This window comes from Salmo salar, chromosome 27 (assembly GCF_965601325.2).
Source record: "Salmo salar chromosome 27, fSalSal1, whole genome shotgun sequence".
NCBI classification, from domain to species: domain Eukaryota; kingdom Metazoa; phylum Chordata; class Actinopteri; order Salmoniformes; family Salmonidae; genus Salmo; species Salmo salar.
Genome location: NC_138317.1, coordinates 26,955,777 through 26,982,181, shown reverse-complemented (window position 1 = coordinate 26,982,181; position 26,405 = coordinate 26,955,777). Strand labels below are relative to the sequence as shown.

At 46.4% G+C, this 26,405-nt stretch overlaps 1 protein-coding gene across 3 annotated transcripts in view; it reads left to right on the top strand.

Annotated features, from left to right (window-relative positions):
- LOC106588741 (serine/threonine-protein phosphatase 6 regulatory ankyrin repeat subunit A) overlaps nt 1–26,405 on the top strand; it is a 55,882-nt gene that overhangs the window by 19,486 nt on the left and 9,991 nt on the right. For 2 of the 3 annotated variants that reach the window (XM_045709295.2, XM_045709294.2), the window contains exons 2-18: nt 9,950–10,033; nt 12,302–12,380; nt 13,877–13,947; nt 14,084–14,284; nt 16,232–16,319; nt 16,675–16,817; nt 18,430–18,537; nt 18,742–18,846; nt 19,625–19,703; nt 19,830–19,944; nt 24,781–24,927; nt 25,077–25,145; nt 25,362–25,499; nt 25,629–25,740; nt 25,841–25,867; nt 25,981–26,055; nt 26,198–26,399. In XM_045709295.2, coding sequence (XP_045565251.1) covers nt 9,950–10,033; nt 12,302–12,380; nt 13,877–13,947; nt 14,084–14,284; nt 16,232–16,319; nt 16,675–16,817; nt 18,430–18,537; nt 18,742–18,846; nt 19,625–19,703; nt 19,830–19,944; nt 24,781–24,927; nt 25,077–25,145; nt 25,362–25,499; nt 25,629–25,740; nt 25,841–25,867; nt 25,981–26,055; nt 26,198–26,399 — 1,843 coding nt within the window. Of the gene's footprint in view, nt 1–9,949; nt 10,034–12,301; nt 12,381–13,876; nt 13,948–14,083; nt 14,285–16,038; nt 16,088–16,231; nt 16,320–16,674; nt 16,818–18,429; nt 18,538–18,741; nt 18,847–19,624; nt 19,704–19,829; nt 19,945–24,780; nt 24,928–25,076; nt 25,146–25,361; nt 25,500–25,628; nt 25,741–25,840; nt 25,868–25,980; nt 26,056–26,197; nt 26,400–26,405 lie in introns of those variants that run through there. The other variant, XM_082970194.1, reaches the window with a different exon arrangement.

Below are 26,405 nucleotides of genomic sequence, written 5' to 3'. Positions count from 1 at the left end.
CTTTAGAATAACATTTGGCCGCAATTTACAGCTGTGAGTCTTTCTGAGTAAGTCTCTAAGAGCTTTGAAGACCTGGATTGTACAAAATTTGTTCAAGCCCTATCAAAAATTGTTCAAGCCCTATCAATGTCGTCTTTGTAAGCAGCTCCAGTGTATATTTGGCTTTGTGTTTTAGTTTATTGTCCTGCTGAAAGGTGAATTTGTCTCCCAGTGTCTGTTGGAAAGCAGACTGAACCAGGTTTTCCTCTAGGATTTTGCCTGTGCTTAGCTCTATTCCGTTTCTTTTTATCCCCAAAAACTCCCTAGTCCTAGCCGATGACAAGCATACCCATAACATGATGCAGCCACCACCATGCTTGAATATAGAATACCAGTCAAAAGTTTAGACACACCTACTCATTTAAGGGTTTTTCTTTATTTGTACTATTTTCTACATTGTAGAATAATAGTGAAGACATCAAAACTATGAAATAACACATATTGAATCATGTAGTAACCAAAAAATTGTTCAACAAATCAAAATAGATTTTACATTTGAGATTCTTCAAAGTAGCCACCCTTTGCCTTGAAGACAGCTTTGCACACTCTCTTGGCATTCTCTCAACCAGCTTTGTGAGGAATGCTTTTCCAACAGTCTTGAAGGAGTTCCCACATATGCTGAGCACTTGTTGGCTGCTTTTCCTTCACTCTGCGATCCAACTCATCCCAAACCATCTCAATTGGGTTGAGGTCAGGTGATAGTGGGGGTCAGGTCATCTGATGCACCACTCCTTCTTGGTCACCACTCCATCACTCTCCTTCTTGGTCAAATAGCCCTTACACAGCCTGGAGGTGTGTTTTTGGGGTCATTGTCCTGTTGAAAAACAAATGATAGTCCCACTAAGCGCAAATCAGATTGGATGGCGTGTCGCTGCAGAATGCTGTGTTTTTTTCCTTGAATTCTAAATAAATCACTGATAGTGTCACCAGCAAAGTACCATCACACCACCACCACCATGTTTCACAGTGGGAACCACACATGCGGAGATCATCCGTTCACCTACTCTGCATCTCACAAAGACACTGCGGGTGGAACCAAAAATCTCCTCAAATTTGGACTCATCAGACCAAAGGACAGATTTCCACCGGTCTAATGTCCATTGCTTGTGTTTCTTGGCCTAAGCAAGTCTCTTCTTCTTATTGGTGTCCTTTAGTAGTGGTTTCTTTGCATCAATTCGACCATGAAGGCCTGATTCACGCAGTCTCCTCTGAACAGTTGATGTTGTCTGTTACTTGAACTCCGTGAAGCATTTATTTGGCCTGCGAGGTGTAGTTATCTTCTGCAGAAGCAGTAGCTCTGGGTCTTCCTTTCCTGTGGCGGTCCTCATGAGAGCCAGTTTCATCATAGCACTTGATGGTTTTTGTGACTGCACTTGAAGAAAGTTCTTGAAATGTTCCGGATTGACTGACCTTCATGTCTTAAAGTAACGATGGACTGCCGTTTCTCTTTGCTTATTTGAGATGTTGTTGTCATAATATGCTTTGACCAGCAGACGACAGAAAGAGGGGTAAAAAACTGTTATGAGCTGAACATAACAGTATTCCAGTGGACTGTAGCTGATAACCCAACTGTGGTTTGTGACTACTATGATTTCCCATTGTAGCTAATTCAATTGCAGTAATTCCGAAACTGATTTGTTACAGAATTACGAGTTTTATTCACTTAATAATTCATAAACAAACTTGATATCAGTCAAAACTATAACTAATTATTAGGTCTACCTTGTTACTTCTGTGAACTTTTTTTATTCTACCTCATGAGGGAGAGAAATTAGAAAATATCTTAAAGATACAGTACATTTGGAAAGTATTCAGACCCCTTGACTTTTTCCACATTTTGTTAGTCTTCTGAAATGTATTACATTTTTTTTAAATCCTCTATCTTCACACAATACCCCTTGATGACAAAGCGAAAACAGGTTTTTGAAATGTGTGCAAATTTCAAATAAAAAATAATACCTTATTGACATACAGTTGAAGTCGGAAATTTACATACACTTAGGTTAGAGTCATTCAAACTAATTTTTCAACCACTCCACAAATTTCTTGTTAACAAACTATAGTTTTGGCAAGTCGGTTAGGACATCCTACTTTGTGCATGACACAAGTAATTTTTCCAACAATTGCTTACAGACAGATTATTTCACTTCTAACTCACTGTATCACAATTCCAGTGGGTCAGAAGTTTACATACACTAAGTTGACTGTGCCTTTAAACAGCTTGGAGAATTCCAGAAAATGATGGCATGGCTTTAGAAGCTTCTGATTGGCTAATTGACATCATTTGAGTCAATTGGAGGTGTTCCTGTGGATGTATTTCAAGGCCTACCTTCTAACTCTTTAACTCAAATCAAAAGAAATCAGCCAAGACCTCAGAAAATAATTGTAGACCTCCACAAGTCTGGTTCATCCTTGGGAGCAATTTCCAAATGCCTGAAGGTACCACATTCATCTGTACAAACAATAGTACGCAAGTATAAACACCATGGGACCACGCAGCCATCATACCGCTCAGGAAGGAGACGCGTTCTGTCTCCTAGAGATGAACGTACTTTGGTGCGAAAAGTGCAAATCAATCCCAGAACAACAGCAAAGGACCTTGTGAAGATGCTGGAGGAAACGAGTACAAAGATATCTATAACCACAGTAAAACAAGTCCAATATCGACATAACCTGAAAGGCAGCTCACCAAGGAAGAAGCCACTGCTCCAAAACCGCCATAATAAAAGCTAGACTACAGTTTGCAACTGCACATGGGGACAAAGATTGTACTTTTTGGAGAAATGTCCTCTGGTTTGATGAAACAAAAATAGAACTGTTTGGCCATAATGACCATCGTTATGTTTGGAGGAAAAAGGGGGACGCTTGCAAGCTGAAGAACACCACCGTGGCAGCATCATGTTGTGGGGGTGCTTTGCTGCAGGAGGGACTGGTGCACTTCACAAAATAGATGGCATGATGAGAAAGGAAAATTACGTGGATATATTGAAGCAACATCTCAAGACATCGGTCAGGAAGTTAAAGGTTGGTCGCAAATGGGTCTTCCAAATGGACAATGACCACAAGCATACTTCCACAGTTGTGGCAAAATGGCTTAAGGACAACAAAGTCAAGGTATTGGAGTGGGCATCACAAAGCCCTGACCTCAATCCCATGGGCAGTACTGAAAAAGCGTGTGCGAGCAAGGAGGCCTACAAACCTGACTCAGTTTCACCAGCTCTGTCATGAGGAATGGGCCAAAATTCACCCAACTTATTGTGGGAAGCTTGTGGAAGGTTACCTGAAACGTTTGGCCCAAGTTAAACCATTTAAAGGCAATGCTACCAAATAGAGGTCGACCGATTATTTTTTTTTTTCTATATATTTTTGATTTTTATTATTATTATTTTTTTTATTTTTTTTTAATGATTTTTCAACACCGATACCGATTTTAAAAATAATTGTAAAAAGCGGATACCGATTAATCAGCAATTTTTTTTTAATATATACACTGCTCAAAAAAATAAAGGGAACACTTAAATAACACATCCTAGATCTGAATGAATGAAATAATCTTATTAAATACTTTTTTCTTTACATAGTTGAATGTGCTGACAACAAAATCACTCAAAAATAATCAATGGAAATCCAATTTATCAACCCATGGAGGTCTGGATTTGGAGTCACACTCAAAATTAAAGTGGAAAACCACACTACAGGCTGATCCAACTTTGATGTAATGTCCTTAAAACAAGTCAAAATGAGGCTCAGTAGTGTGTGTGGCCTCCACGTGCCTGTATGACCTCCCTACAATGCCTGGGCATGCTCCTGACGAGGTGGCAGATGGTCTCCTGAGGGATCTCCTCCCAGACCTGGACTAAAGCATCCGCCAACTCCTGGACAGTCTGTGGTGCAACGTGGCGTTGGTGGATGGAGCGAGACATGATGTCCCAGATGTGCTCAATTGGATTCAGGTCTGGGGAACGGGCGGGCCAGTCCATAGCATCAATGCCTTCCTCTTGCAGGAACTGCTGACACACTCCAGCCACATGAGATCTAGCATTGTCTTGCATTAGGAGGAACCCAGGGCCAACTGCACCAGCATATGGTCTCACAAGGGGTCTGAGGATCTCATCTCGGTACCTAATGGCAGTCAGGCTACCTCTGGCGAGCACATGGAGGGCTGTGCGGCACCCCAAAGAAATGCCACCCCACACCATGACTGACCCACCGCCAAACCGGTCATTCTGGAGGATGTTGCAGGCAGCAGAACGTTCTCCACGGCGTCTCCAGACTCTGTCACGTCTGTCACATGCTCAGTGTGAACCTGCTTTCATCTGTGAAGAGCACAGGGCGCCAGTGGCGAATTTGCCAATCTTGGTGTTCTCTGGCAAATGCCAAACGTCCTGCACGGTGTTGGGCTGTAAGCACAACCCCCACCTGTGGACGTCGGGCCCTCATACCACCCTCATGGAGTCTGTTTCTGACTGTTTGAGCAGACACATGCACATTTGTGGCCTGCTGGAGGTCATTTTGCAGGGCTCTGGCAGTGCTCCTCCTGCTCCTCCTTGCACAAAGGCGGAGGTAGCGGTCCTGCTGCTGGGTTGTTGCCCTCCTACGGCCTCCTCCACGTCTCCTGATGTACTGGCCTGTCTCCTGGTAGCGCCTCCATGCTCTGGACACTACGCTGACAGACACAGCAAACCTTTCTGCCACAGCTCGCATTGATGTGCCATCCTGGATGAGCTGCACTACCTGAGCCACTTGTGTGGGTTGTAGACTCCGTCTCATCCTACCACAAGAGTGAGAGCACCGCCAGCATTCAGAAGTGACCAAAACATCAGCCAGGAAGCATAGGAACTGAGAAGTGGTCTGTGGTTACCACCTGCAGAACCACTCCTTTATTGGGGGTGTCTTGCTAATTGCCTATAATTTCCACCTGTTGTCTATTCCATTTGCACAACAGCATGTGAAATGTATTGTCAATCAGTGCTGCTTCCTAAGTGGACAGTTTGATTTCACAGAAGTGTGATTGACTTGGAGTTACATTGTGTTGTTTAAGTGTTCCCTTTTATTTTTTTGAGCAGTATATATATATATTTGTAATAATGACAATACTGAATGAACAATGAACACATATTTTAACTTATTAATATAATACATCAATAAAATCAATTTAGTCTCAAATAAATAATGAAACATGTTCAATTTGGTTTAAATAATGCAAAAACAAAGTGTTGAAGAAAGTATAAAAGTGCAATATATGCCATGTAAGATATGTAAGATATGTTTAATGCTAGCTAGCACCTTACCTTGGCTCCTTGCTGCACTCGCATAACAGGTAGTCAGCCTGCCACGCAGTCTCCTCGTGGAGTGCAATGTAATCGGCCATGATCAGTGTCCAAAAATGCCGATTTACCGATATCGTTTTTTTTTTTTAAATGAAAACTTTAAATCGGCCCTAATTAATCGGCCATTCCAATTAATCGGTCGACCTCTACTACCAAATACTAATTGAGTGTATTAAAACTTCTGACCCACAGGGAATGTGATGAAAGAAAAAAAAAGCTAATATAAATCATTCTCTCTGCTATTATTCTGACATTTCACATTCTTAAAATAAAGTGGTGATCCTAACTGACCTAAGACAGGGAATTTTTAGTAGGATTAAATGTCAGGAATTGTGAAAAACTGAGTTTAAATGTATTTAGCTAAGCTGTATGTAAACTTCCGACTTAAACTGTAAGTATTCAGAACCTTTGCAATGAGACTCGAAATTGAGCTTAGGTGCATCCTGTTTCCATTGATCGTCCTTGCGATGTTTCTACAACTTGATTTGAGTCCACCTGTGGTAAATTCAATTGATTGGACATGATTTGGGAAGGAACGCACCTTTCTATATAAGGTCCCACCATTGACTGCATTTCAGAGAAATAAACAAGCCATGAGGTGGAAGGAATTGTCCGTAGAGCTCCGAGACAGGATTGTTTCGAAGCACAGATCTGGGGAAGGGTACCAAAAAATGTCTGCAGCATTGAAGGTCCCCAAGAATACAGTGGCCTCCATCATTCTTAAATGGAAGAAGTTTGGAACCACCAAGACCTTTCCTAGAGCTGGCCGCCCAGCCAAACTGAGCAATCAGGGGAGAATGGCCTTGGTCTGGAGTGGACCAAGAACCCAATGGTCACTCTGACAGAGCTCTAGAGTTTCTCTGTGGAGATGGGCGAACCTTCCAGAAGGACATCTGCAGCACTCCACCAATCTTGGTTTTTTTATGGTAGAGTGGCCAAACGGAAGCCACTCCTCAGTAAAAGGCACATGACAACCCGCTTGGAGTTTGCCAAAAGGAAACTAAAGGACTCTGTCCATGAGAAACAAGATTATCTGGTCTGATGAACTCTTTGGCCTGAATACCAAGAGTCACATCTGCTCGAAACCTGGCACCATCCCTACGGTGAACTGTGGTGGCAGCAACATGCTGTGGGGATGTTTTTCAGCGGAAGCGACTGGGAGACTAGTCAGGATCGAGGGAAAGATGAACGGTGCAAATACAGAGAGATCGTTGATGAAAACCTGCTCCAGAGCCCTCAGGACCTCAGACTGGGGCGACGGTTCACCTTCCAACAGGACAACGACCCTAAGCACCCAACCAAGACAACTCATGAGTGGCTTCAGGACAAGTCTCCAAATGTCCTTGAGTGGCCCAGCCAGAGCCCAGACTTGAACTCGATCGAACATCTCTGGAGAGACCTGAAAATAGCTGTGCAGCGACGCTCCCCATCCAACCTGACAGAGTTTGAGAGGCTCTGCAGAGAAGAATGGAATTAACTCCCCAAGTACTGGTGTGCCAAGCTTGTAGCATCATACCCATAGAACTCAAGGCTGTAATCACTGCCAAAGGTGCTTCAACAAAGCACTGAGTAAATGGTCTGAATACTTAGGTAAATATATTACGTTTTTTATTTTTGCAAAAAAAATATAAAAACCTGTTTGCTTTATCATTATGGGGTATTGTGTGTGGATTGTTGAGGGGAAAAAACTATTTAATCCATTTTAGAATAAGGTTGTAACGTAACAATGTGGAAAAAGTCAAGGGGTCTGAATACTTTCAGAATGCACTGTACAATAACAAACTATGTGGATGTCGAACATCTCATTCCAAAATCATGGGCAGTAATATGGAGTTAGTCCTCCTTTGCTGCTGTAACAGCCTCCACTTTTCTGACATTGCTGCAGGGACTTGCTTCCATTCAGCCACAAGCATTAGTGAGTTTGGGCACTGATCTTGCGTTCCAATTAATCCCAAAGGTGTTCGATGGGGTTGAAGTCAGGGCTCTGTGCATACCAGCCAAGTTCCTCTACACAGATCTCGACAAACAATTTCTGTGTGGACCTCACTTTGTGCACAGGGGCATTGTCATGCTGAAACAGGAAAGGGCTTTCCCAAAACTGTTGCCACAAAGTTGGAAACACAGAATCGTCTAGAATGTCATTGTATGCTGTATCGTTAAGATTTCCCTTCACTGGAACTAAGGGGCCTAGCCCGAACCATGAAAAACAGCCCCAGACCATTGTTCCTCCTCCACCAAACTTTACTGTTGGCACTATGCATTCAGGCAGGTAGCGTTCTCCTGGCATTCGCCAAACCCAGATTAGTCCGTCTGACTGCCAGATGGTGAATCGTGATTCATCACTCCAGAGAACCTGTTTCCACTGCTCCAGAGTCAAATGGCGGTGATCTTTACACCACTATCCGATGCTCGGCATTGTGCATGGTGATCTCAGGCTTGAGTGAGGCTGCTCAGCCATGGAAACCCATTTCAACGAAACAGTTGTTGTGCTGACGTTGCTTCCAGAGGCATTTTGGAACCTGGTAGTGAGTGTTGCAGACGATTTTTACGCGCATTAGCACTCGGTGGTCCTGTTCTGTGAGCTTGCGTTGCCTCCCACTTCGCGGTTAAGCCGTTGTTGCTCCTAGATGTTTCCACTTCACAATAACAACACTTACAGTTGACTTGTTGGAAAGGTGGCATCCTATGACATTGCCACGTTGAAAATCACTGAGCTCTTCATTACGGGCCATTCTACTGCCAATGTTTGTCTATGGAGATTGCATGGCGGTGTTCTCGATTTTATACCCTGTCAGCAACAGGTGTGGCTGGAATAGCCGAATCCACTCATTTGAATGCGTGTCCACGTACTTTTGGCCATGTGGTGTATGTGGGTTACTGGTAACAGAAAGGGGCAAGGCAATGTTTCTTAAACAGAAGGATAATAATTTTCCAAAACTATACTGAACAAAAATATAAACGCAACATGCAACAATTTCAAAGATTTTACTGAGTTACAGTTCATATAAGGAAATCAGTCAATTGAAATTCATTAGGCCCTAATCTATGGATTTATATGACTGGGAATACAGATATGCATCGGTTGGTCAGATGCCTTAAAAAAACGGTAGGGGTGTGGATCAGAAAATCTGTCAGTATCTGGTGTGACCAGCATTTGCCTCATACAGCGCGACATCTCCTTCACATAGAGTTGATCAGGCAGTCGATTGTGGCCTGTGGAATGTTGTCCCACTCCTCTTCAGTGGTTGTGTGAAGTTGCTGGGAATTGGAACACGCTGTATCCCAAAAATGCTCAATGGGTGAGTATGCAGGCCATGGAAAAACCTTGACATTTTCAGCATCCAGGAATTGTGTACAGGTCCTTGCAACATTTAGCTGTGCTTTATCATGCTAAAACAGGTGATTTCAGTGGCTGAATGGCACAACAATGAGCCTCAGGATCTCGTCACAGTATCTCTGTGCATTCAAATTGCCATTGATAAAATGCACTTGTTTGTGCACTCTGTTCACAACGTTGACATCAGCAAACTGCTCGCCCACGTGATGCCATACACGTGGTCTGCGGTTGTGAGGCCGGTTGGACATACTGCCAAATTCTCTAAAACGACGGAAGCGGCTTATGGTAGAGAAATTAACATTAAATTCTCTGGCAACAGCTCTGGTGGACATTCCTGCAGTCAGCATGCCGATTGCACGCTCTGTGGCATTGTGTTGTGTGACCAAACAGATTTTAGAGTGGCCTTTTATTGTCCCCCGCACAAGGTGTAATGATCATGCTGTTTAATCAGTGTCTTGATGGATTATCTTGGCACAGGAGAAATGCTCATATGTATGTAAACAAATTTGTGCATATCATTTGAGAGAAAAAGCCTTTTGTGTGGAACATTTCTGAAATCTTTTATTTCAGCTCATTAAAAATGGGACCAACACTTTACATGTTGCGTTTATATTTTTGTTTAGTGTAAATATAATTGTTGTTATTCATTGCCAGGGGTCTTTTTTTTTATGCCTTTTTAATACTTATTCTGGTAGATGCTGTCTAATACAACTGTTTGACCAGAAATCAAAGCCTATGCTTATAACTGTGGGAAATGGTTGAACATTTTTTATATGAATTAATATCTCAAATATAGACTCTTAGCTTTTTGCTCCTATGACCTTCAGATGTTGGTGCTCATGGGTCCTTTTAGATGAGAAAGCCCTGTCGTAATCGTCAGCATGTAACCAAACTGTAGTAACGTTAGCAAGCAGGATGTTAACAGGTTCTGTCTTGTTAGTCATCTAGCCAAGTCATTCAGAGGAAAATTATCTAACACCTTTCCATCTCTCTCTCTGTTTTTCTCGCTATCTATTCTTTCCATTGTTTGCTCTTGTTGTGTCTCTCTCTCTCACTCACTCAAATTCAATCTGCTTTAATGACATGAATGATAGTCAATGTTGCCAAGGTGAAGTGATGCACCTAAATATTATGACAGCGACAACAATAATAATAGTAGCTATAATACTAAATAATCCAAAATAAATACATATATTTTTTCACAGACACACAGTGACTGAGTTCTCTCTGTCCTCCCATACAGCCCTCTCTGCTGAAAGCCATCTTCAGTGTGGACCCTAATGAAGTCCGCTCCCTCATATTCAAGAAGGAGGATGTCAACGTACAGGTAACATTACTGTACACACACACAGACAGGAGTCAGTCAGTCCATAAGTATCTCTTGCTCTGAATTGCGTGCAAATCCATCCACTCCTCATCTCCTCTTCACCCTTCATCTGCAATGATTGTCAAAGACTTGACAGGTGGAAGCTCATCATTAGGCTGGCTTTCCTGGTCAGTTCTCATTATTAGGCTGGCTTTCCTGGTCAGTTCTCATTATTAGGCTGGCTTTCCTGGTCAGTTCTCATCATTAGGCTGGCTTTCCTGGTCAGTTCTCATTATTAGGCTGGCTTTCCTGGTCAGTTCTCATCATTAGGCTGGCTTTCCTGGTCAGTTCTCATTATTAGGCTGGCTTTCCTGGTCAGTTCTCATCATTAGGCTGGCTTTCCTGGTCAGTTCTCATCATTAGGCTGGCTTTCCTGGTCAGTTCTCATTATTAGGCTGGCTTTCCTGGTCAGTTCTCATCATTAGGCTGGCTTTCCTGGTCAGTTCTCATCATTAGGCTGGCTTTCCTGGTCAGTTCTCATTATTAGGCTGGCTTTCCTGGTCAGTTCTCATCATTAGGCTGGCTTTCCTGGTCAGTTCTCATCATTAGGCTGGCTTTCCTGGTCAGTTCTCATCATTAGGCTGGCTTTCCTGGTCAGTTCTCATCATTAGGCTGGCTTTCCTGGTCAGTTCTCATTATTAGGCTGGCTTTCCTGGTCAGTTCTTTCAGACCAGTGCATTGAAGGACAGGAAGAGAGGACAGAGTTTTTAGACAATTGAGGAATAGCCAATGTGTCTGTACTCTCGGTGTCTTACTAAATCAATGTTGAGAGGCCAGAGTCTTTCAGCCAATCAATCAGGAACTAACCTGCCCTTACCTTTCTTCTTTTCAACTCCCTTTCTGTTCAGCCCACTCTCTTTCCCTCTCACTCCCCCGTCATCCCTCCCTCTCACCCGCGCGCCCTCTTTCTCTCCCTCTCTCCCAACCCCTCTCTATCTACTCCCCCTGTCTCTATATTGTTTGAGTCAGCAGTTTTCAGTCTGACCTATTACAGGCCTCCCTCTCCGTCATGTGACTTTGTTTACGACCTACGGTACTCCCCTGATTGCCCTCTGCTGCATGGAGAGAACAAGAGATGGAGGGAAGTAGAGAAAGAGAGAGGGAGGGAGTTAGACTGGGGGGGTTAGAGAGAGGAATGGGCAAGGGATAGAGATGCAGAGAAAGAGAAGAGGGCGGCAGGCAAGTAATGGAGAAATGCAGAGGAAGAGGGGGAGGGCATGGAAGGGAGGGAGGGAGAGAAAGAGCTGGAATTGATTGTTCCGTCCATCCAGATTGACTAGCGTGGTTAGTTAGTTCTACAGAGGACCTGCTTTGTATGGTGAGACAGACGGTAAAACATCCTCATTACAGAAATGAAGAGGGACAGCGACAGAGGTACTCTTGTACTCACTCATCGGTCACTCTCACACCAGCGAGACACACACACACACACACAGGACCACTGGTCGATAGGCCACCCCCCAGGGAGAGCAGTGGGAGGAGAGAAATCCCTCCATCATCCTGTCATCCTGCCTTTATTACCTTGTTCCCTGGCTCCCTGGTGGTCTGACAGAACCCTGGTCAAAACTACACACACTGACCAATGATTGGCCACAACAATCTAACACACTGTTGTCAACCTTTCCTGAGTTAATTGCAGGTGAAAATGAAGATGCTCTCTTAAACAGTTGATTGTGACATCTTTTGGCGGTTTCCCGTATACCAATTAAACCTTGTTCTGGATAACAAAGAAATGTCAATGGAGACTCTCCATTGAGCTAGATTTTTTTTGTCCAGGACTAGGCTTAATCTCTGTCCGGGAAAGCTGCCCAAAGATGTTGGGTAAGAGGAGTGGAGGAGTGATGCTGTCATTAGTCTGGCTTCTAGTGAGATCCCTGCCAAGTACAGTAGTAGTTGACCCTCCTCCCAGCTGCCCTGCAGTGTCTACCAGACTCCTGGAAATGAGGAGGGAGGGGGACAGGGAGAGAGGGGGACAGGGAGAGAGGGGAAGTCAAGTCATCCACTTGGTTGTGATCCAGGAAGCTACCCTGTCACACTTGGCTGGCTGCGCTGTTGTGTGGGACATAGTTGTGCTCCCTCTTGTCTACTGGCAGCATAGTGAGAAGGTGTGTGTGTGTGTTCAAGTTTATTATGAACATTGAAGCTAGTTTGAAATTAGATGTACCTCCCTCCTAAAATTAACATAAAAGGTGTGTGTGTGACATTTGTTTCTGCTCTGGTCTCTACCAGGACAGTGAGAAAAGGACCCCGCTCCACGCTGCAGCCTACCTAGGAGACACTGACATCATCGAACTCCTCATCCTCTCAGGTACACATCTCACCTGTCTGCCTGTTATACTGTACCGGTCTGCCTGTTATACTGTACCGGTCTGCCTGTTATACTGTACCGGTCTGCCTGTTATGCTGTGTCGGTCTGCCTGTTATACTGTGTCGGTCTGCCTGTTATACTGTGTCTGTCTGCCTGTTATACTGTGTCGGTCTGCCTGTTATACTGTGCCTGTCTGCCTGTTATACTGTGCCTGTCTGCCTGTTATACTGTGCCTGTCTGCCTGTTATACTGTGCCGGTCTGCCTGTTATACTGTGCCGGTCTGCCTGTTGTACTGTACCTGTTATACTGTACCTGTTTGCTTGTTGTACCTGTCTGCCTGTTATACTGTACCTGTCTGCCTGTTATACTATACCTGTACCTGTCTGCCTGTTATACCTGTACCTGTCTGCCTGTTATACCTGTACCTGTCTGCCTGTTTGTTGTACCTGTCTGCCTGTTTGTTGTACCTGTCTGCCTGTTTGTTGTACCTGTTTGTTGTACCTGTTTGTTGTGCCTGTTTGTTGTACCTGTCTGCCTGTTATGTTGTACCTGTCTGCCTGTTATGTTGTACCTGTCTGCCTGTTATGTTGTACCTGTCTGCCTGTTATGTTGTACCTGTCTGCCTGTTATGTTGTACCTGTCTGCCTGTTATGTTGTACCTGTCTGCCTGTTTGTTGTACCTGTCTGCCTGTTATGTTGTACCTGTCTGCCTGTTATGTTGTACCTGTCTGCCTGTTATGTTGTACCTGTCTGCCTGTTATGTTGTACCTGTCTGCCTGTTATGTTGTACCTGTCTGCCTGTTATGTTGTACCTGTCTGCCTGTTATGTTGTACCTGTCTGCCTGTTATGTTGTACCCGTCTGCCTGTTATGTTGTACCCGTCTGCCTGTTATGTTGTACCCGTCTGCCTGTTTGTTGTACCCGTCTGCCTGTTTGTTGTACCCGTCTGCCTGTTATGTTGTACCCGTCTGCCTGTTATGTTGTGCCTGTTTGTTGTACCTGTCTGCCTGTTTGTTGTACCTGTCTGCCTGTTGTACTGGACCTGTTATACCTGTACCCGTCTACCTGTTTGTTGTACCTGTCTGCCTGTTATATTGTACCCGTCTGCCTGTTATACCTGTACCCGTCTGCCTGTTTGTTGTACCCGTCTGCCTGTTTGTTGTACCCGTCTGCCTGTTTGTTGTACCCGTCTGCCTGTTATACCTGAAAAAACTAAGATGCCTATTCAATTGGAAGACTTAGTATGAGAATTTGGTCACAGCAGCCAATGTTGACATCAGCCATTGATGGAGAGGAAATGATAGGGAGAGACATGTGGAGGTTGTTTCCCTGTGTGTTGTGATGGAACAGTATCAGGTGATGCGATGGTCTATTTTAACCCCTTACACGTATGGGCCTCTCAAAGGATCATGGGGGTTTCCCCTAGTAGCTCGTGGGTCCCCACCCACTCTCTGTCCGAGGAAAGTTAACCTTTTCTCTCCCTGTGTTTTTTTAGGAGCCAGAGTAAATGCTAAAGACAATAAGTGGTTAACTCCTCTTCACCGAGCTGTTGCCTCCTGCAGCGAGGTAACAGACTGTCACTCACACCACACACACACCTTCATCAATGCTCTTTCTCTAGATCATACTGCATCAGTCTTGTTGAAACAGTGATTATGTCAACTCTCTTTCTTTGTGTGTGTGTGTGTGTGTGTGTACGCAGGATGCAGTGTGTATGTTGATAAAACACAGTGCTGATGTGAACGCGCGGGATAAGAACTGGCAGACTCCTCTCCATGTTGCTGCCAACAACAAGGCTATCCGCGTTGCCGAGGCACTCGTCCCATTGCTTAGCAACGTCAATGTGTCAGACCGGGGTGGACGTACCGCCCTGCACCATGCTGCCTTCAGCGGACACCTGGAGGTAACACACACACATTCACACAGCCCTGCACCATGCTGCCTTCAGCGGACACCTGGAGGTAACACACACACATTCACACAGCCCTGCACCATGCTGCCTTCAGCGGACACCTGGAGGTAACACACACACATTCACACAGCCCTGCACCATGCTGCCTTCAGCGGACACCTGGAGGTAACACACACACATTCACACAGCCCTGCACCATGCTGCCTTCAGCGGACACCTGGAGGTAACACACACACATTCACACAGCCCTGCACCATGCTGCCTTCAGCGGACACCTGGAGGTAACACACACACATTCACACAGCCCTGCACCATGCTGCCTTCAGCGGACACCTGGCGGTAACACACACACATTCACACAGCCCTGCACCATGCTGCCTTCAGCGGACACCTGGAGGTAACACACACACATTCACACAGCCCTGCACCATGCTGCCTTCAGCGGACACCTGGAGGTAACACACACACACACATTCACACAGCCCTGCACCATGCTGCCTTCAGCGGACACCTGGAGGTAACACACACACATTCACACAGCCCTGCACCATGCTGCCTTCAGCGGACACCTGGAGGTAACACACACACATTCACACAGCCCTGCACCATGCTGCCTTCAGCGGACACCTGGAGGTAACACACACACATTCACACAGCCCTGCACCATGCTGCCTTCAGCGGACACCTGGAGGTAACACACACACATTCACACAGCCCTGCACCATGCTGCCTTCAGCGGACACCTGGAGGTAACACACACACATTCACACAGCCCTGCACCATGCTGCCTTCAGCAGACACCTGGAGGTAACACACACACATTCACACAGCCCTGCACCATGCTGCCTTCAGCGAGACACCTGGAGGTAACACACACACATTCACACAGCCCTGCACCATGCTGCCTTCAGCGGACACCTGGAGGTAACACACACACATTCACACAGCCCTGCACCATGCTGCCTTCAGCGGACACCTGGAGGTAACACACACACATTCACACAGCCCTGCACCATGCTGCCTTCAGCGGACACCTGGAGGTAACACACACACATTCACACAGCCCTGCACCATGCTGCCTTCAGCGGACACCTGGAGGTAACACACACACATTCACACAGCCCTGCACCATGCTGCCTTCAGCGGACACCTGGAGGTAACACACACACATTCACACAGCCCTGCACCATGCTGCCTTCAGCGGACACCTGGAGGTAACACACACACATTCACACAGCCCTGCACCATGCTGCCTTCAGCGGACACCTGGAGGTAACACACACACATTCACACAGCCCTGCACCATGCTGCCTTCAGCGGACACCTGGAGGTAACACACACACATTCACACAGCCCTGCACCATGCTGCCTTCAGCGGACACCTGGAGGTAACACACACACATTCACACAGCCCTGCACCATGCTGCCTTCAGCGGACACCTGGAGGTAACACACACACATTCACACAGCCCTGCACCATGCTGCCTTCAGCGGACACCTGGAGGTAACACACACACATTCACACAGCCCTGCACCATGCTGCCTTCAGCGGACACCTGGAGGTAACACACACACATTCACACAGCCCTGCACCATGCTGCCTTCAGCGGACACCTGGAGGTAACACACACACATTCACACAGCCCTGCACCATGCTGCCTTCAGCGGACACCTGGAGGTAACACACACACATTCACACAGCCCTGCACCATGCTGCCTTCAGCAGACACCTGGAGGTAACACACACACATTCACACAGCCCTGCACCATGCTGCCTTCAGCGGACACCTGGAGGTAACACACACACATTCACACAGCCCTGCACCATGCTGCCTTCAGCAGACACCTGGAGGTAACACACACACATTCACAGACAAATTTGTTTCCGTTTCATGAGGCTAGTATGACTTCACGTGTGTGTGTGTGTGTGTGTCTCAGATGGTGAAGCTGCTTCTCTCCAGAGGAGCTAACATCGACGCCTTTGATAAGAAAGACAGGCGAGCCATCCACTGGGCTGCCTACATGGGTAAGAGATATAGACTACACAGGGATTATAATGTTAAAACGCTTGTATCAATACATTTTGATTTGATGATTAGATTTTTTTCTAGAAACAAAATGGTATGAAATGGTATGCTAACAAATGTTATGAAATGGTATGCTAACAAATGTTATGAAATGGTATGCTAACAAATGTTATGAAATAGTATGCTAACAAATGTTATGAAATGGTATGCTAACAAAATGGTATGAAATGGTATGCTAACAAATGTTATGAAATGGTATGCTAACAAATGTTATGAAATGGTATGCTAACAAAATGGTATGAAATGGTATGCTAACAAAATGTTCTCTTCCTCTCTCTCTACATCTCCCTCCAGGTCATATGGAGGTGGTGAGGTTGTTGGTGTCGAGTGGAGCAGAGATAGACTGTAAAGATAAGAACTCTTATACTCCTCTACATGCTGCTGCCTCTAGTGGGATGACTACCACTGTCCAATACCTGCTGGGGCTGGGTGTACAGGTACACACACATCATCCAATACCTGCTGGGTGTACAGGTACACACACATCATCCAATACCTGCTGGGGCTGGGTGTACAGGTACACACACATCATCCAATACCTGCTGGGGCTGGGTGTACAGGTAAACACACATCATTCAATACCTGCTGGGGCTGGGTGTACAGGTACACACACATCATTCAATACCTGCTGGGGCTGGGTGTACAGGTACACACACATCATTCAATACCTGCTGGGGCTGGGTGTACAGGTACACACACATCATTCAATACCTGCTGGGGCTGGGTGTACAGGTACACACACATCATTCAATACCTGCTGGGGCTGGGTGTACAGGTACACACACATCATCCAATACCTGCTGGGGCTGGGTGTACAGGTACACACACATCATCCAATACCTGCTGGGGCTGGGTGTACAGGTACACACACATCATCCAATACCTGCTGGGGCTGGGTGTACAGGTACACACACATCATCCAATACCTGCTGGGGCTGGGTGTACAGGTACACACACATCATCCAATACCTGCTGGGGCTGGGTGTACATTTGTTTATTGAGATACACAAACTAACTGCTTCTCTCTCTCCCCGCTCTCGCTCTCTCCCCCGCCCTCTCCCTCTCTCCCGCTCTCGCTCTCCCCCCGCCCTCTCTCCCGCTCTCGCTCTCCCCCCGCCCTCGCTCCCTCTCTCGCTCTCCCCCCGCCCTCGCTCCCTCTCTCGCTCTCCCCCCGCCCTCGCTCCCTCTCTCGCTCTCCCCCCGCCCTCGCTCCCTCTCTCGCTCTCCCCCCGCCCTCGCTCCCTCTCTCGCTCTCCCCCCGCCCTCGCTCCCTCTCTCGCTCTCCCCCCGCCCTCGCTCCCTCTCTCGCTCTCCCCCCGCCCTCGCTCCCTCTCCCCCCGCCCTCGCTCTCGCTCCCCCCGCCCTCGCTCCCTCTCCCCCCGCCCTCGCTCCCTCTCCCCCCGCCCTCGCTCCCTCTCCCCCCGCCCTCGCTCCCTCTCCCCCCGCCCTCTCCCCCCGCCCTCTCCACCCGCCCTCTCCCCCCGCTCCCTCGCCCCCGCCCTCTCCCCCCGCCCTCTCCACCCGCCCTCTCTCTCCCGCCCTCTCTCTCCCCGCCCTCTCCCCCCGCCCTCGCTCCCTCTCTCCCCGCCCTCGCTCCCTCTCTCCCCGCCCTCGCTCCCTCTCTCCCCGCCCTCGCTCCCTCTCCCCCCGCCCTCGCTCTCTCTCCCCCCGCCCTCGCTCTCTCTCCCCCCGCCCTCGCTCTCTCTCTCCCCCCGCCCTCGCTCCCTCTCTCCCCCCGCCCTCGCTCCCTCTCTCCCCCGCCCTCTCTCCCCCGCCCTCTCTCCCCCGCCCTCTCTCCCCCGCCCTCTCTCCCCCGCCCTCTCTCCCCCGCCCTCTCTCCCCCGCCCTCGCTCCCCCGCCCTCGCTCCCTCTCTCCCCCGCCCTCGCTCCCTCTCTCCCCCGCCCTCGCTCCCCCGCCCTCGCTCCCTCTCTCCCCCGCCCTCGCTCCCTCTCTCCCCCGCCCTCGCTCCCTATCCCCCCGCCCTCTCCCCCCGCGCTTGCTCCCTCTCTCTCCCCGCTCCCTCCCGCTCTCTCCCTGCATCTCTCTAGATAAACCAGGGTAATATTTATGGTAACTCTGCTCTCCATATGGCCAGTTATAATGGCCAGGATGTGGTGGTCAACGAACTCATAGAGGCTGGAGCCTCCATCAACCAGGTACACGTGTGTGTGTGTGTGTGTGTGTGTGTGTGTGTGTGTGTGTGTGTGTGTGTGTGTGTGTGTGTGTGTGTGTGTGTGTGTGTGTGTGTGTGTGTGTGTGTGTGTGTGTGTGTGTGTGTGTGTGTGTGTGTGTGTGTGTGTGTGTGTACGTGTGTACGTGTGTTGGTGTGTATATTGTAACTTTATCTCTCTCTCTAACAGGTGAATGAGAGGGGTCTGTCTGCGCTGCACTTCTCAGCCTGTTCCCGCCAGGGGGCGCTGTGTCTGGAACTACTGCTTGGGAACGGAGCTAACGTCAACATCAGGGTACACACACACACACACACACACACACACTGCTCCTAGGCACACAGGGTAGTAGTGGGACATATGGTGTGGGGTGTGAATAGGAAGGTTTATAACACAGGGAACATCACCCAGTCCTGATCTGAATAGGAAGGTTTATAACACAGGGAACATCACCCAGTCCTGATCTGAATAGGAAGGTTTATAACACAGGGGACATCACCCAGTCCTGATCTGAATAGGAAGGTTTATAACACAGGGAACATCACCCAGTCCTGATCTGAATAGGAAGGTTTATAACACAGGGGACATCACCCAGTCCTGATCTGAATAGGAAGGTTTATAACACAGGGAACATCACCCAGTCCTGATCTGAATAGGAAGGTTTATAACACAGGGGACATCACCCAGTCCTGATCTGAATAGGAAGGTTTATAGCACAGGGAACATCACCCAGTCCTGATCTGAATAGGAAGGTTTATAACACAGGGGACATCACCCAGTCCTGATCTGAATAGGAAGGTTTATAACACAGGGGACATCACCCAGTCCTGATCTGAATAGGAAGGTTTATAACACAGGGAACATCACCCAGTCCTGATCTGAATAGGAAGGTTTATAACACAGGGGACATCACCCAGTCCTGATCTGAATAGGAAGGTTTATAACACAGGGAACATCACCCAGTCCTGATCTGAATAGGAAGGTTTATAACACAGGGGACATCACAGCTAATAGTTAATTCTTTTGACAAACAGAATGAAATGTCTTGCTTTCTTTCTCTCTTTCCCCCCTCCAGAGTAAGGATGGAAAGACCCCTCTCCACATGGCAGCGGTCCATGGAAGGTTCTCTCGTTCTCAGGCTGTCATTCAAAACGGTGAGGCCCGCCCCAAAACACCACACACACACACTCACTTCTATTGGTCTATTAATATTTCAAACATCCTACTATTTGCTCTTTGTCTGTCTGTGCGTGTGTGTGCGTGTGCGTGTGTGTGTGTAGGTGCGGAGGTGGACTGTGAGGATAAGAATGGGAACTCTCCTCTTCACATCGCTGCTCGCTACGGACACCAGTTACTGATCAACACTCTGCTCACACACGGAGCCAACACCGCCAAGTAAGACACACACACACACACACATATATAAACACTCAGTGGTCAGTTTATTAGGTTCACCCATCTATTATTGTGTCGGACCGCCCTGTAGCCATGAAAAGATGAACCTGGTCAGCAACAATGTTCAGATGCACTGTGGTGTTCAAACATTGCTCAGTTGGTATCAAGGGACCTAACGTGTGCCAGGAAACTATTCCCCACACCATTACACCACCACCACCACCAGCCTGTACCGTTGACACCAGGCCAAATGGGTCCATGGACTCATGCTGCTTAAGCCAAATTCTCACTCTGCCTGTCAGCATGATTCATCAGGAAACGGGATTCATCGGAACAGGCAATGTTTTTCTACTCCTCAATTGTAGGAAGGGTTTTAACAGCCTGATCAATACACAACTGCACTTTAAAATGTTACGTTTTGTCACACAACACAATGCCACAGATGTCTCAGGTTTAGAAGGAGCGTACAATTGGCATGCTGACTACAGGATTAACCACCAGAACTGTTGCCAGAGAATTTAATGGGAATTTCTCTACCATAAGCCGCCTTCAACGCCGTTTTAGAGAATCTGGCAGTATATCCAACCGGCCTCACAACCGCAGACCAAGTGTAACCACGCCAGCCCAGGAACTCCACATCCGGCTTCTTCACCTGCGATATTGTCTTGAGACCAGCCACTCGGACAACTGATGAAACTGAGGAGTATTTCTGTCTGTAATACAGACCTTTTTTGGGGAGGAAAAACAAATTCTGATTGGCTGGGCCTGGCTCTCCAGTGGGTGAGCCTATGCCCTCCCAGGCCCACGCATGGCTGCACCCCTGCCCAGTCATGTGAATTCCATAGATTAGGGCCTAATACATTTTATTTCAATTGACTGATTTGCTTCTATGAACTGTAACTCATTAAAATTGTTGCATTCTGTGTTTATTTTTCTGTTAAGTGTATATACAGTGCATTCAGAAAGTGTTCAGACCCCTTGACCTTTTCCACATTTTGTTACGGTACAGCCTTAATTCTAAAATGGATTAAAGTTTTTTTCCCTCATCAATCTACACACAATAACCCACAATGACAAAGCAAAAACAGGTTTTTAGACATTTCAGCAAATAAAATAAAAAATGATATCACATTTACATAAGTATTCAGAACCTTTACTCAATACTTTTTTGAAACACCTTTGGCAGAGATTACAGCCTCGAGTCTTCGTGGGTATGACGCTACAAGCTTGGCACACATGTATTTGGGAGTTTCTCCCATTCTTCTCTACAGATACTCTCAAGCTCTGTCAGGTTGGATGGGGAGCGTTGCTGCACAGCTATTTTCAGGTCTCTCCAGATATGTTAGATCGAGTTCAAGTCCGGGCTCTGGCTGGGCCACTCAAGGACATTGGAGACTTGGCCTGAAGCCACTCCTGCGTTGTCTTGGCTGTGTGCATAGGGTCGTTGTCCTGTTGAAAGGTGAACCTTCGCCCCAGTCTGAGGGCTCTGGAGCAGGTTTTCATGAAGGATCACTCAGTACTTTGCTCCATTCATCTTTCCCTTGATCCTGACTAGTCTCCCAGTCCCTTCTGCTGAAAAACATCCCACAGCATGATGCTGCCACCATGCTTCACTGTAGGGATGGTGCCAGGTTTCCTCTAGACGCTTGGCATTCAGGCCAAAGAGTTCAATTTTGGTTTCATCAGACCAGATAATCTTGTTTCTCGTGGTCTTCGAGTCTTTTAGGTGCCTTTTGGCAAACTCCAAGAGGGCTGTGATGTACCTTTTTTACTGAGGAGTGGCTTCCGTCTGGCCACTCTACCATAAAGGCTAGATTGGTGGAGTGCTGCAGAGATGGTTGTCCTTCTGGAAGGTTCTCCCGTCTTCACAGAGGGACTCTGGAGCTCTATCGGAGTGACCATCGGGTTCTTGGTCACCTCCCTGACCAAGGCCCTTCTCCCCCGACTGCTCAGTCCAGCTCTAGGAAGAGTGTTAGTGGTTCCAAACTTCTTATATTTAAGAATGATGGAGGCCACTGTTCTTGGGGACCTTCAGAAATGTTTTGGTACCTTTCTTTAGATCTGTGCCTCGACACAATCCTGTCTCGGAGCTCTACGGACAATTCCATCTACCTCGTGGCTTGGATTTTGCTCTGAAATGCACTGTCAACTGTGGGACCTTATATAGACAGGTGTATGCCTTTCCAAATCATGTCCAATCAACTGAATTTACCACAGGTGGACTCCAATCAAGTTGTAGAAACATCTCAAGGATGACCAATGGAAACAGGATGCACCTGAGCTCAATTTTGAGTCTCACAGCAAAGGGTCTGAATTCTTACGGAAATAAGGTATTTCTGTTTTTTACTTTTAATACATTTGCAAACATTTATATAAACCTGTTTTTGCTTTGTCCTTATGTGTGTAGTTTGAGATTTCTTTTAAAAATCAATTTTAGAATAACGCTGTAATGTAAAAAGGTAAGGGGTCTGAATACTTTCCGAATGCACTGTATATCGATAGATGGATGGATACACACTACCATACAAAAGTTTGGGGTCACTTAGAAATGTCCTTGTTTTTGAAAGAAAAGCACAAAAAAAAGTATATTTAAAATAACATAAAATTGATCATAAATACAGTCTAGACATTAATACTGTAAATTACTATTGTAGCTGGAAACGGCTGAACTTGCCTCCCACTCCTCTTTCTATTTTGGTTAGAGCCAGTTTGCGCTGTTCTGTGAAGGGAGTAGTACACAGCGTTGTACGAGATCTTCAGTTTCTTGGCAATTTCTCGCACGGAATAGCCTTCATTTCTCAGAACAAGAATAGACTGACAAGTTTCAGAAGAAATGTCTTTGTTTTTGGCCATTTTGAGCCTGTAATTGAACCCATAAATGCTGATGCTCCAGATACTCAAGTAGTCTAAAGAAGGCCAGTTTTATTGCTTTAATCAGAACAACAGTTTTCAGCTGTGCTAACATAATTGCAAAAGGGTTTTCTAATGATCAATTAGCCTTTTTAAAATGATAAACTTGGATTAGCTAACACAGCTTTCCATTGAAACACAGGAGTGATGTTTGCTGATAATGGGCCCTGTAGATATTCCATTAAAAATCAGCCGTTTCCAGATACAATAGTCAATTACAACATTAACAATGTCTACACTGTATTTCTGATCAATTTCATGTTATTTTAAAATACAATTTTTTGTATTTTCTTTCAAAAACATGGACATTTCTAAGTGACCCCAAAATTTTGAACGGTAGTTCAAGTTTGGACAAATCTACTCATTCCTGGGTTTTTCTTTATTTTTACTATTTTCTACATTGTAGCATAATAGTGAAGACATCAAAGCTATGAAATGACACACATGGAATCATGTAGTAACCAAAAAACTATTTAACAAATCAAAATATATTTTGTATTTGGATTCTTCAAAGTAGCCACCCTTTGCCTCTCAACCAGCTACACCTGGAATGCTTTTCCAACAGTCTTGAAGGAGTTCCCACATATACTGAGCACATGGTGGCTGCTTTTCCTTCACTCTGCGGTCCAACTCATCCCAAACCATCTCAATTGGGTGACAGTGGAAGCCAGGTCATCTGATGCAGCACTCCATCACTCTCCTTCTTGGTCAAATAGCCCTTACACAGCTGCCGAGGTGTGTTGGGTCATTGTCCTGTTGAAAAACAAATGATTGTTCCACTAAGTGCAAACCAGATGGGATGGCATATCGCTGCAGAATGCTGTGCTAAACATGCTAAATAAATCACAGACAGTATCACCAGCAAAGCACCATCACACCACCACCTCCATGCTTCATGGTGGGAACCACACATGCGGAGATCATCCTTTCACCTACTCTGCGTCTCACAAAGACACGGCAGTTGGAACCAAAAATCTCAAATTTGGGCTCATCAAACCAAAGGACCAGTTTCCACCGGTCTAATGTCCATTGCTCGTGTTTCTTGGCCCAAGCAAGTCTCTTCTTAGTATTGGTATCCTTTAGTAGTGGTTTCTTTGCAGCAATTCAACCATGAAGGCCTGATTCACGCAGTCTCCTCTGAACATGTTGAGATGTGTCTGATAATTGAACTCTGTGAAGCATTTATTTGGGCTACACGTTCTGAGGCTGGTAACTCGAATGAACTTACAGTTAACTCTGGGTCTTCCTTTCCTGAGGCGGTCCCCATGAAAGCCAGTTAAATCATAGTGCCTGATGGTTTTTGCGACTGCACTTGGATAAACTTTAAAAGTTCTTGAAATGTTCCTTATTGACTGACCTTCATGTCTTAAAGTAATGATGGACTGTCATTTCTCTTTTGCTTATTTGGGCTGTTCTTGCCATAATATGGACTTGGTCTTTTACCAAATAGGGCTGTCTTCTGTATACCACCACAACACAACTGATTGGCTCAAATGCATGAAGAAGGAAAGAAATTCCACAAATGAACTTTTAACAAGGCACATATGTTCATTTAAATGCATTCCAGGTGACAAAGTTGTCATCAAGGCAAAGGGTGGCTACTTTGAAGAATCTCAAATATACACATTTTGATTTGTTTAACACTTTTTTGGTTACTACTTGATTCCATATGTTATTTCATAGTTTTGATGTCTTCACTATTATTCTACTATGTAGAAAATAGTAAAAATAAAGAAAAACCCTTGAATGAGTAGGTGTGTCCAAACTTTTGACTGGTACTGTATATATACTGTATGTATACACACAGACAGACTTATCACACATGGCGACAACACCGCTAAGTCTACACTCACTTACTAGACGGAGTGGAGACTATCATTGTGACACACACCTGGCTAAGCACCGCTGACGTGATGTTTGTTACAGGCGTGGCGTCCATGGCATGTTCCCCCTCCATCTGGCAGCTCTCAGTGGCTTCTCTGACTGCTGCAGGAAACTGCTCTCCTCAGACTTCCACATAGACACTCCTGACCACTTTGGAAGGACATGTCTTCATGCTGCAGCTGCAGGAGGGTGAAACAAGAACTCTTTAAACCCTCCCTTTTTTAGTCTCTCTCTGTCCTTTGCTCTTGGATTTTTAAGTCCTTTCTGCAGTTAGCTGTTCTATCCAATGTTCTACTGTACAATTTCCATTTCTCTCTCGGTCTCCCTCTCTCCATCAGGAACCTGGAGTGTTTGAATCTGTTGTTGAATACAGGAGCAGATTTCAACAGAAAGGACAGGTTTGGAAGGTCAGTGGAAAAGTCAGCTTTACATTCAGCCTATGTGTTTGTGTGCGTACATGCCTGCATAAAGACACTTTTCCATTCTATGCAAAGAAGATGAAGTATTGTTCTTCCTCTTCTCTCCAGGGGTGTATTCATTATGTCGATTCTGTTGCAAAACATTTCTTAAAAGGAAGCAAATGGACTCCATGCCTGTTGTGACAGTAACTCTCTTCTCTCCAGGACTCCTCTTCACTATGCCTGTTGTAACAGTAAATCTCAGTGTGTGTTTGCCCTCGTGGGGTCTGGTGCTGGAGTCAACGAGCTGGATGAGAGGGGCTGTTCTCCTCTACACTATGCTGCTGCTGGCACAGAGGGAAAGTTAGTAGTTGTTTGTCCTGTCTGTCTGTCTTGCCTGTCCTGTCTGTCCTGTCTGACCCTCTGTGTGTGTGTGTGTGTGTGTGTGTGTGTGTGTGTGTGTGTGTGTGTGTGTGTGTGTGTGTGTGTCAGGTGTGTAGAGTATCTGTTGAGGAGCGATGCCAACCCAGGGATCAGAGACCGACAGGGCTACAACCCAGTCCACTATGCATCGGCATACGGACACACACTTTGCCTTGAACTGGTTAGTACATCCTGCTCGTACATGACCTACCTGGACACCATTACCTACTTCCCACTACAAGTAGTGACTGGGTTTGACATGGTGTCTTGTTGTTTTTCAGATATCCAGGGAGACTCCTCTAGACGTGGTAAGTAGCTGGACTACATTAGTGGTCTGATGACACGGGAGAGGAGTACCCTGCTGCTTGTTCTAATGTTCTAGCTTTTTAGAGAATAATAACGAAGGCATTCTGTCTCTCAGCTGATGGAGACATCAGGAACAGACATCCTGAGTGACTCTGATAACCACGCCCTCATCAGCCCCCTTCACCTCGCGGTGAGTCACACACACTCTGCTGCCAGTTAGTCTGTAGGTTACTAGAAAAACCTAAATGCTTTACATGGGGCACAATGCAAGGGAGTTTGGGAAGCACTGTGATAAACATATAGATTTGTATTGATTGGTGTGTGTTCTCCAGGCGTACCATGGTCACTGTGGCGTGTTGGAGGTGTTGGCTGCCGGTCTGTTGGAGGTGGACATTCGGACCCCTGAGGGCTGGACCCCGCTCTCCCTAGCCTGCTCCAGGGGCCACCAGGAGTGTGTGTCACTGTTACTGCACCATGGAGCTCACACACACACCAAGGATTACACACTGAAGAGGACAGCCTTACATGCTGCAGGTATTA